Consider the following 12,020-nt stretch of genomic DNA (forward strand, 5'->3'; position numbering starts at 1 on the left):
ATCCATCACTTCATGTGGTCTGCGCCATACACGATGCCTCCCATCGGCAAAGTGCAGTTGAAATCGTGATTCGTCCGACCATATCACGTTGCGCCTTTGTTCCAGTGTCCATCCCTGGTGACTGGCGACAAATGCGCGTCGTTGTGCCCGATGATGTTGGGTTAACAGTGGCACCCGTGTGCGGCGCCGGCTCCCATACCCCATAGAACCCATGATCCTACGGATTGTCCACTGGGAGACGTGTCTAGCACGGCCTATGTTTAATTGAGCCGTGATTTGTTCCACGGTTGCCCATCTGTCACTATTGACAATCCGCCTCAGGTGTCGCCGGCCACGGTCATCGAGGGTGGCTCGAGGGCTGGTCGTTCGTCTGTTGTGGACGGTGACACCCACATTCAACCGATCACGAAACACCCTGGACACAGTTGATCGTGTGAAACCGAATTCCCGCACCACTTCCGAAATCGCACTTCCTATCCTTCGGACACCGACACCATACCCCGTTCGAACGGTGTCAGCTCACGACGACGTTCCATGTCACACCTCTCATATGCACAGCCACTGCTCACAAGGTCTCCTATACAACAGGGGGCGTGTGGTGCGCAGACGACACACCTGCGCATCAGTGCTCCGCTATCCCATGGCATTTGCTCAGTCAGTGTAATTCTAGTATTGTCCATGCGGCAAAACAAACACGCTGAAATTATGGATCATCTGCTGTTAACATTTCCCTAGCAATGAAGCATGTATTCTACACAGGGTGATCGGTAACAACGTGAACTGGACAGGCCTATATGACGTTAGAGAGTTAGTCGCACTGATAAATTATTTGAGAAAATAATTCGATATCTCGCCCCGTTGTCATTTTATTAGCTGCTGAAGTTAGCCAATCAGATCGCTTCGCGGGTGAATTCAAAGATTGGCTTGAGGGCAACCAGTTGCAATGGGAGTCCGTCGGCTTCAGCCAGTGTCACCGCGATTCTGTCAGCTTGGAGGTTCGTGTTCCTTGGCGAATTTATGTTTCTTCTATTGATTCTCTCGAGTCGATCTCAAGCCTCGTGCAGATCTAGCAACACCGCCTCACAAAGCCCATTTGAATTCGCCCGCGAAGCGATCTGATTGGCTAACTTCAGCAGCTAATTATATGACAATGGCGCGAGATATCTAATTATTGTTTTCACATTATTTATCAGTATGACCAACCTTCTAACGCTCATATACACGGTTCACGTTGTTTCCGACCAGAATTGAGAATTCAGTGTTGTGTTGATTTCTGCAGCTGAAGGTGTTTATCGTGAAACAATATTTCTGGTCATACGGAGTGAAGCGTCACAATGGCCTGAGTTAATTCACGTTAAAAAACAGTACGAGGAACAATTTAATACGGAGGCACCAAATAACAGAACAATGTTACCTGTCGTTGACAAGTTCCGTCATACAGGATCAGTAGGGCGCCCAAGAACCGTCACTACTTACAAGAATCATGGACGACAGGTGTCAAAGTCCCAAAAGCCTACTTTACGACGAACATCGCTGAAACTTTCTTTGAGTCAACGGTCTGTTCGGTGGATAATTGAAGAGCTCGATAGATCTGCATACCGCACAGAAAGGGTGTGGTATCCCCTGCCTCTCATAAGAGGGTATTAATAGAGACCCCAGGGGCTCTTGACTTGGGAGCGTCGGTTGGCCACCACGGGGCACTCAGCTCAGTCCTGGTATTGCTTCCACTTACTTACGCAAGGCTCCTTACTTTCATCCATCCTATCCGACCTTCCTTGGTCAAATCTAATTCTTTTCCGACCCCGACGGTATTAGGTCGAGAGGCCTAGCGAGTCTTTCATTTTCACGCCCTTTGTGATCCTTGTCTTTCTTTGGCCAATATTTTCATTTTTCGAAGTGTCGGATCCCTTCCATTTTTCTCTCCAATTAGTGTTATATAGCCTACAGGTTGCGTAGTTGTACTTCCTCTTAAAAGAATAATCACTACCACCATTGAGCGAGCCCGACTGCAGTATTCCAACTGAATGTTGTCCATTGAGCTAAGCCCATACTGCTCGGGGATGGGGCGGCTGTCACTTGCCCTTCTGCAACGACCTTTTCGAGATCATGTACTTTCTCGTAGAACACCATTCCCGTATTCTTTCTGCTCCCCGATCTCACGGCCCCAGATGCCTACATAGGGGCCATGTTGAAAGATCTATATATTAAACTTCAGAAACATTTTGAGTACATACTGTATCTTCTTCCTATTGTAGTGCCTTCTCCATTCTTGAAGGTTGGCTCCAATCACAGGAAGTCCGTACGATGTTCGGCTATCCTCATCAGTCTACAAGAATCTAGTCCTATCCTCAGCCAAGAGTGTTTTCTCCGACCGCGACCCCTACGTCCATCAATTTTACCCTACATAATCAATTTATGTAGGTTGTACTTATCATTCCTCATGGCAGCGTTGGAGATGTGGTCAGTCCACGAGATCCATAACATCCTTCGGAACACCCACACCTCAAAGGCATTTATTCTCTTAATGGTGCTACATTTCATAGTCCATGTTTCATCGCCGTACAGAAGCACTGAATATACAAAGCTTCTGACGAAGGTGTAACGTGTATCCAAGCTGAGGCTTCTGTCGCACAGTAGATTCCTCATTTTCAGAAAGCCAGTACGATCCATTTCTATTCGTGTACGGATCCCTAAATCAGAGTTTAAATCCTCAGTAATCCAGCTGCTAAATTGCATTTTATTGTAATTATTCTACCGCATTCGGTATAATAATTCATTTGGCACCATCCCACAAGTGTACGGCAGACCTCTGCAACCGGCAAGTTCCTATCTTCTGGTGCTAGTTCGAGGTTCATCACCTGATGAAGTTAAATGGTCTAGTAGTTGTAGGAGAAGGAGAAAGAGTTATGGTTGTTGCTGTTGTTGTTATTCGGCTCTTTGCCTGAATGGTCGTCGTAATTGACCTCAGTTTAGGGAAACCAAGGTTCGATTCCCGGTTGATGCAAGGATTTTGGCCACATGTGATGAATTTCTCCGGCTCGGGGGCTGGGTGTTTGTGTTAGTCCCAAAACATACTTCTTCGTTCCCTCACAACGTACCACATTCTCGATCACAACAGAAACACGCAGTAGTGAATACATACATCCTTCCACAAACGGTCAGTGTCAGGATAGGCACCCGGCCGTATAACGGGGCTTAACCGACCCTAAGTAATTGGAAAAAGGGGAAGGAAATAAAAGGAATTATTATTATTATTATTATTATTATTATTATTATTAGTAGTAGTAGTAGTAGTAGTAGTAGTAGTAGTATTAGTATTATTATGAGAGATCAATTTCAATTATACTTGCTTATATGGATGACGTGCATTGTGTTTACAGTGCACTATGTCTGAAATTTGCTCACTTCGAATATTGATATAGGAATTAGAAAGACGTTTTTGAAGACTTTCGTCTGGAGCGTGGCATTGTGTGGAAGTGGAACATGGACGAAAGAAAGAGAATAGAGACTTTTGAAATGTAGTGTTACAGAAGAATGCTGAAGGTAACATGAGTAGATCGAATCACGAATGAAGAGATACTGAACCGAATTGGTGAGAGGAGATTGTTGTGGCTAAATTTGACGAGAAGGATAGATAGAATAATAGGGCACATCTTAAGACACCCAGAACGTGTTCAGTTGGTTTTTGAGGGAAGTGTAGGGGGTATGAATGGTAGGGGTAGACCGTGGTATGAATATTAAAAGCATATTATAGCAGATGTAGGATGCAGCAGTTATGTAGAAATGAAAAGTTTAGCACAGGATAGGGTGGCATGGAGGGCTGCATCAGACCAGTCTATGGTCTGATGACTCAAACACATGTAGTATGGGCCACAACAAATTTCTTACTTTCAATGACCTGTCTCAGTCTCATCCTTGTCTTTGACAACACATGAAGGTGACTGAAATATGAGCGACTTCAGTAATGCAGCCAGTTCGTATGACAAACAGTTTGAAAATAACACTCTGAGGGTCGGTTGATGTGGGCATTTCTGTGTATTTAACAGACTGGTATGTAAAGCGTCTTCTGGATCTTTGAGGAAAGCAACGGTGAACTAACTCTCCTAATTCCCCTAGTACGCCTCCTTAGTGACACCTAAGCTATTTATGACAGCTGACGATGACACTTTTGGGGATCGAACCCAGCCTTCGGCCTGAAGATTTAACATACTTAGACAAAATGTTCAATTATTATTTTAACAAGCATACATTCTTGAATGCACACTCACACAACACACTTGTCCGATATCTTCTTTCATACGTGTTTACAATATTCTAACGATAGACAAAAGTATTATTTATATAAGAGCAAAAACATTGCGCAACATTGTGGCGTTCAGATTTTTTTGAAGTTGAATGGGTACAGAAACCATAATCACTAACAAGGTGGCCAAGGATAATCGGTTTCGGCGATGTGTTTCCTCGTCCAGGAATCAAATTTGGCCACCATTTCCGGCGACATCTTCTTGCGACCTTCACCCACTTCTCCCTTGCGAATGAAGAGAAGATCATTGTCGTCCGGGGCTTCACCTTTTTCCTTCAGTTTCTTCACTTGATCTACCATATTCACGGCGGGGTTCTCTCTCATGTTCTTGATGTCGAGGTGATCTGCCAACTGAATCACTTGATCGTCTGTTAATGGCTTGTTCAAGAACTTAGCTACTCTGCGGATGACTGCAGGTAAGTCCTGAAAACACAAGACATTGAAAAGCAATTAGGAATCCTTCTCTAATGAAGACACATATTTAGGTCTATATTGAACAAGAAACTTATCCTCCGACTTCGAAGGTTTGAAAAGCAAGCAAGTCTTGCATTCTCACGTTCTGAATGTGACCTTTTCTTATTTTAGCCGATTCATTCGTCCGAGGGTTGACTTCTTCCACTTTTCCGTTTGATTAGTGTTAAAAGGGAATAGTTGCCTAATTGTACTTCCTCTTAAAACAAGAATAACCACCACTACCACTGAAAATCCTAATTAAAGATTTCTAAACAAATGTTAACATCAGTTATAGTAATATTATTACAGTAATCAAGCTCACCTTTTTCATCTCTTCGAAAGAATAGAAAAGAATATTTGGTTGATCTTTCATCCTCCAGAAGCTCAGAACATGATCCCAGAATGGTGTATAAGATGCTGCAAGAGAGTTTTAAAAATATATTCAGCGTCGCCTTCCAAGAAGAGGAAAAAGTGAAAATACATGGGGTGTGATTATTTGATGGTACTCTTTGTTTATCAAGATAATGTAGAAAACCATTTGTGCTATTGTGTCATGGTTGCAGGAAATACATCTATGAAATAACCAATGAAGTCTCTTTCCTACCATTGATGACAAACGTCCTTTACCCTTTGAAGCCCAGTGATGCCATATGGCATCGTGATCTTAATTTTACTGTTTGAAAATTCTGAACAAAAATAAAAGATCGTGCACAATCAGGTTAATAAAAACAGTGATAAGGCATGGTCTAAACTCTAACAAACCTACTTGTTGAGGTTTTTAAGCTCCTAAATTAAAACATAAATATCCAGCATATTTTTAATGGTTGAAAAGTCATTATCATTGTTGAAGTTTTATTTAAGAGATATATCACTTTTACATGTATTACTACTTTCTATTTCCTACTTTTTAGAACACCAGCCATCATTTATGATACTACAGGACTGGACCAATTCAAAATATGGCAAAAACTACTATGTAGGGAGATAGTTCAAACTTTTTACAGTTTTGTACTATATGTGGTAGGAACATGTCTAAAAGGGTGCGATTTTAATATTTATTAAGTTAAATTGCATTACGGGAGCGAAAGCTTGGTAGACTCAGGATATCTTATTCATAAATTAGAAGTAACAGCCATGAAAGTAGCAAGAATGATTTCTGGTACGAACAGGTGGGAACAATGGCAGGAGGGTACTCGGAATGATGAGATAAAGGCTAAGTTTGGAATGAACTCGATGGATGAAGCTGTATGTATAAACCGGCTTCGGTGGTGGGGTCATGTTAGACGGATGGAGGAGGATAGGTTACCTAGGAGAATAATGGACTCTGTTATGGAGGGTAAGAGAAGCATAGGGAGACCAAGACGACGATGGTTAGACTCGGTTTCTAACGATTTAAAGATAAGAGGTATACAACTAAATGAGGCCACAGCACTAGTTGCAAATAGAGGATTGTGGCGACGTTTAGTGAATTCACAGAGGCTTGCAGACTAAACGCCGAAAGGCATAACAGTCTGTAATGATAATGTATGTATGTATGTATGTATGTATGTATGTATGTATGTATGTATGTATGTATGTATGTATGTATGTATGTACACTGACTGACAGAGCAAATGCAACACCAAGAAGGAGTGGTCAGAACTTTATGCCAATAGCAGGGTAGACTGACGTCACTGAGGTATGCTCATGATGTGAAATGCGCCGCTGTGCTGCGCACGTAGCGAACGATAAATGGGACACGGCGTTGGCGAATGGCCCACTTCGCACCGTGATTTCTCAGCCGACAGTCATTGTAGAACGTGTTGTCGTGTGCCACAGGACACGTGTATAGCTAAGAATGCCAGGCCGCCGTCAACGGAGGCATTTCCAGCAGACAGACGACTTTACGAGTGGTATGGTGATCGGGCTGAGAAGGGCAGGTTGGTCGCTTCGTCAAATCGCAGCCGATACCCATAGGGATGTGTCCACGGTGCAGCGCCTGTGGCGAAGATGGTTGGCGCAGGGACATGTGGCACGTGCGAGGGGGCCAGGCGCAGCCCGAGTGACGTCAGCACGCGAGGATCGGCGCATCCGCCGCCAAGCGGTGGCAGTCCCGCACGCCACGTCAACCGCCATTCTTCAGCATGTGCAAGACACCCTGGCTGTTCCAATATCGACCAGAACTATTTCCCGTCGATTGGTTGAAGGAGGCCTGCACTTCCGGCGTCCGCTCAGAAGACTACCATTGACTACACAGCATAGACGTGCACGCCTGGCATGGTGCCGGGCTAGAGCGACTTGGATGAGGGAATGGCGGAACGTCGTGTTCTCCGATGAGTCACGCTTCTGTTCTGTCAGTGATAGTCACCGCAGACGAGTGTGGCGTCGGCGTGGAGAAAGGTCAAATCCGGCAGTAACTGTGGAGCGCCCTACCGCTAGACAACGCGGCATCATGGTTTGGGGCGCTATTGCGTATGATTCCACGTCACCTCTAGTGCGTATTCAAGGCACGTTAAATGCCCACCGCTACGTGCAGCATGTGCTGCGGCCGGTGGCACTCCCGTACCTTCAGGGGCTGCCCAATGCTCTGTTTCAGCAGGATAATGCCCGCCCACACACTGCTCGCATCTCCCAACAGGCTCTACGATGTGTACAGATGCTTCCGTGGCCAGCGTACTCTCCGGATCTCTCACCAATCGAACACGTGTGGGATCTCATTGGACGCCGTTTGCAAACTCTGCCCCAGCCTCGTACGGACGACCAACTGTGGCAAATGGTTGACAGAGAATGGAGAACCATCCCTCAGGACACCATCCGCACTCTTATTGACTCTGTACCTCGACGTGTTTCTGCGTGCATCGCCGCTCGCGGTGGTCCTACATCCTACTGAGTCGATGCCGTGCGCATTGTGTAACCTGCATATCGGTTTGAAATAAACATCAATTATTCGTCCGTGCCGTCTCTGTTTTTTCCCCAACTTTCATCCCTTTCAAACCACTCCTTCTTGGTGTTGCATTTGCTCTGTCAGTCAGTGTATGTATGTATGTATGTATGTATGTATGTATGTATGTATGTATGTATGTATGTATGTATGTATGTATGTATGCATGTATGTATGTATGTAAATAGTTGTGATGAAATGTTACTAATACGAAATATTTGAGTAACAGCTAATCTACTAGATGTATAACAAACTAATAATAAAGTTACTACTTGCAAGCTGGCTTACTTCCTTGTTTGTTTGATTACTAGCCATCTTATAAATTAGATTGATTTATCTGCATGTATTCATTCACAGTCCATTCATGAAGTGTTACACTTACCGACATCATTAATGAATGTTTCATAGAAAAGCTCATCTGTCCCTTTATAATTATTTAGAAGGCGGTGGTGGTGGTAGTATGAAACGGCGGCATCCTTAGGTTCACGGGACACGTAGATTATCTGTAACAGCAAGAAATGTTCAACATCAGAATAAAGAAGCAGTTTCCTAAGAGCTTTGGTTGCTTGCGTTCAGTGAAGTTTTGAAAATACCATGCATATTCTACAGCCCACCCTGGAGTCATTTAGTAATGAATCCTCAGTAATTCTTTAGTAATCCTTAGATCAGGTCACTACAAAAGTTTATTCGGGATATAATTTATATCAGAAAGATGTTAAAAGTGTTCTTTCCCCATAAAATGCCATACCGCCATCACCAGCTGTGTTTTACAGGGCCATCATCATTTTGGATTATCACCTATATCGTAGTTTTTGCCATATTTTGTATTGGTCAAGTACTGTAGTATCATAAATTATGACTGGTGTTCTGAAAAGTGGGAAACAGAAAGTAGTAATAAATGTAATAACAATAATGTTATAATTTTTGGGTTCCACTAACTACTTTTCTGACGGTTTTCGAAGACGCCGAGATGCTGAAACTTTGTCCCGCAGGAGTTCATTTAAGTATCAGTAAATCTACTGACACGAGGCTGACGTAATTGAACACCTTCAAATACCATCGGACTGAGCCAGGATCGAACCTGGCAAGTTGGGATCAGAAGGCCAGCGTCTCAACCGTCTGAACCACTCAGCCCGGCAGGTTTAATATAGAAGTGATATATCTCTGAAATAAATTTTCAACAATGATAATGACTTTTCAATCATTAAATATCCAGCTTATTTGTAAATTATTAATGTTTTAATTTTGGAGTTTAATACGGCATAGTAGGAGTATCAATAAGATAATGTTGAACTTGGTCAAGATTCAAAATGCAGGAATTTTCTTCCTTTCTTTCTTAATCCGTTTACCCTACAGGGTTGTTTCTTTCTTCCTCGGACTCATCGGGGTATCCTACCTCTGCCACCTCAAGGACAGTGTCCTGGAGCGTGAGACTTTGGGTCGGGAGATACAACTGAAGGTCAGGACCACACCTCGCCCAGGCGGTCTCACCTGCTATGCTGAATAGGGGCCTTGTGGGGGGTGGAAAGATTGAAAGGGATGGACAAGGAAGAGGAAAGGAAGTAACCCTAAGTTAGGTACCATCCCGGCATTTGCTTGGAGGAGAAGTGGGAAACCACGGAAAACCACTTCGAGGATGGCTGAGGTGGGAATCGGACCCCCTTTACTCAGTTGACCTCCCCAGGCTGAGTGGGCACCGTTCCAGTCCTCGTACCACGTTTCAAATTTCGTGGTAGAGTCGGGAATCGAACTCGGACCTCCGGGGGTGGCAGCTTGAATGCTAACCATTACACTGTCACTGATTCTCAGTGTAAAAACATGAAATACAATAAAACCAGTATATAGAGGTGTTTCCCGAAACATGATGATGATGCTTGTTGTTTAAAGGGGCCTAAAATCTAGATCATCGGCACCTTTCCCGAAACAGTTACGGAATTAGAAGACAATGAAAGAAACATGTGGATCTTAAATTACCGGTATTTTAAGTTCTATTTGTATGCTATCTCCGAAATCTGTGTGGTTGTTAGAACTTCATGCTTTCTTCCTGGAGGTACATCTGTGCAAACAAGTTTTGTAGATAACGATAACAGGTCATGGACGTGAAAGGGGCGTCACTTCCCTAGTGATAAACGGCACGTGTAAAATTATAGCGTTAAGATACAGTGTGCATACGATAACAGTTAGGATATATTCTCGGTCACTTCTTGAACCAGGAGGAATCTTCCGATTTAATCTGTCGAGGACGGGAAAGGGTAGTCCGAGTCCTAAGTTCCGCAATGTCCCTCATTTGATCATCACTGTCAGAATGTTGTCGACCACTTTACCTCTTATACTGCCTATAATAATGGGATCTGTGATATCGTTTTCTATTAAATTGTGACCTATATAATATTCTTATCTTAAAGAACGTATGACTTCACTACTGTTCTAATTTTCAAATTATTGTTCACTTAATTCCCTACTTGGTCAGTCATTCCTTTTTTCGTAACCCATCACCGGTACCGCTTTAGGTGTTTAGTATATCCTGTTCTATTGAAAGTGTTTATTCCCACCATGACGGTGTGGAGCAGGCCACCTAAAGGAATGCCATTCCACGCCATCTCTCTGCTGACAGCTTGGAACATACCACTTAGTCGAGCACCTCGTCTCCTTTCTCCCAATTCTTCCCAGCCCAAACTTTGCAATATTTTTGTAACGCTATTCTTTTGTCGGAAATCACCAAGAACAAATCGAGCTGCTTTTCTTTCGATTCTTTTCCAGTTCTTGAATCAAGTAATCCTGGCGAGGGTCCCATACACTGCTCAGCTAGCTGCTGAGGAAACCATTTTAGCCTATCCTTCCATTTGTCATAACCTCACTTTCCATTATGCGGACTGTGCATCGTCTGTTATTCGTATATTACTCAAGAAACAGAAATTCTACACCAGAACGAGTTGCGAAGCTATTATTATTATTTTTTTTTTTACTAATTGCTTTACGTCGCACCGACACAGATATGTCTTGTGGCGACGATGGAATGGGAAAGGCCTAGGAGACGGAAGGAAGCGGTCGTGGCCTTAATTAAGGTACAGCCCCAGCATTTGCCTGGTGTGAAAATGGGAAACCACGGAAAACCATCTTCAGGGCTGCCGACAGTGAGGTTCGAACCCACGATCTCCCGGATGCAAGCTCACAGCCACGCGCCTCTACGCGCACGGCTACTCGCCCGGTAGCTATTATTGTAAACGTGTCTGTACGTGTCCTAGAAATATTTACAGCCAAGTTAAATTCTGCGGAATATATATCAGCGCTAATAGACGCCTCTAATCACAAATCACTGAAGATAGTTGCAGTAATTGTGCATTACTTCGATTCTACTGAAGGTATCATCACTAAACTGAACTAATAAAGATTCCAAACGAATGCTCCAAGTTTTCTAGAAAGAGAAAGTACTGACTGATTGTGAGTACTGTCTGTATAAGAAAGTAATATGCTTTCGCAGCAGACAACACGAGCACTAATTTTAGTGGTGTAGACCGAAGAGGAAAAACAATGAATTTTTAAGATTGTAAAATAAACTTACAAGCATTTATATTAGGAGCTGAATGTGGTGTGGATGAGCTATAACACAGCATCCAGATTGCTGCAGAATTTCTTCCGATAGAAGTGGAAATGATCCTTCACAAAATCTACAAGTGCCTCGAAATCTACGCAGTTAGGACTGTGTTCCTAAAGAAATTCTGCGAATTTGCAAGAGGTGGAGTACAGATTTTTATAGAGCTACACGATAACTAGATGGATGCCTTTATTTCCTGGTCTTCAGAGTTATTGGTATGTTTGATTACTTGAAATCTTGTGCAACATATAAGTGTTTACGCATTCTCAGTGATTTCTTTTCGGATGAAACTACTACGGCTGGATTTTCTGGTTGACCAACTAATAGTGTATGATTGGAATATAAGGGGCATTGGTAGAGTTCGCTCTCGATTATTAGGCCTGCTCGATAGTACACAGACATTGCTCTCTTAGAATCATGGCAGTGTTTGCTACAGTTCATTGAAAAGCATGTTGTAAAACACTTCAGTCGCATCAGGACCTTCGTATGCCTTGTTATGCTGATATCACATTTCCTAAGACAGGGTGACCAGATTCTACTACGGAAAAACTGGAACATTTGTTTCAGCGCGTGGTTTATAACAGCATAGTTTTCTTTACCTTCACCCCCACTCCCACAAAAATAAGACAGTACAAACGATATTACTTCCAACACATAATAATTATAGCACTTCGCATGTTTAATTCTTTTTCAGAACCATGATTTGCTTCAGGATATTTTGGTTTTTCTTGAGATAGACTATTTTTATC

The 12,020-nt window shown here is 43.1% G+C and overlaps 1 protein-coding gene across 2 annotated transcripts in view; it reads right to left on the reverse strand.

Moving 5' to 3' along the window:
• Positions 1 to 4,209: 4,209 nt before the first annotated feature.
• The window catches only part of LOC136880963 (luciferin sulfotransferase), an 84,648-nt gene continuing 76,837 nt past the window's right edge, over positions 4,210 to 12,020 (reverse strand). For both annotated transcript variants that reach the window (XM_067153520.2, XM_067153529.2), the window contains exons 5-7: positions 8,059 to 8,179; positions 5,079 to 5,173; positions 4,210 to 4,726 (exon numbers count right to left, since the gene is read on the reverse strand). In XM_067153520.2, coding sequence (XP_067009621.2) covers positions 4,418 to 4,726; positions 5,079 to 5,173; positions 8,059 to 8,179 — 525 coding nt within the window. In that variant the 3' untranslated portion in view covers positions 4,210 to 4,417. The remainder of the gene's footprint in view (positions 4,727 to 5,078; positions 5,174 to 8,058; positions 8,180 to 12,020) is intronic.

Source organism: Anabrus simplex, chromosome 1, assembly GCF_040414725.1.
Source record: "Anabrus simplex isolate iqAnaSimp1 chromosome 1, ASM4041472v1, whole genome shotgun sequence".
NCBI classification, from domain to species: domain Eukaryota; kingdom Metazoa; phylum Arthropoda; class Insecta; order Orthoptera; family Tettigoniidae; genus Anabrus; species Anabrus simplex.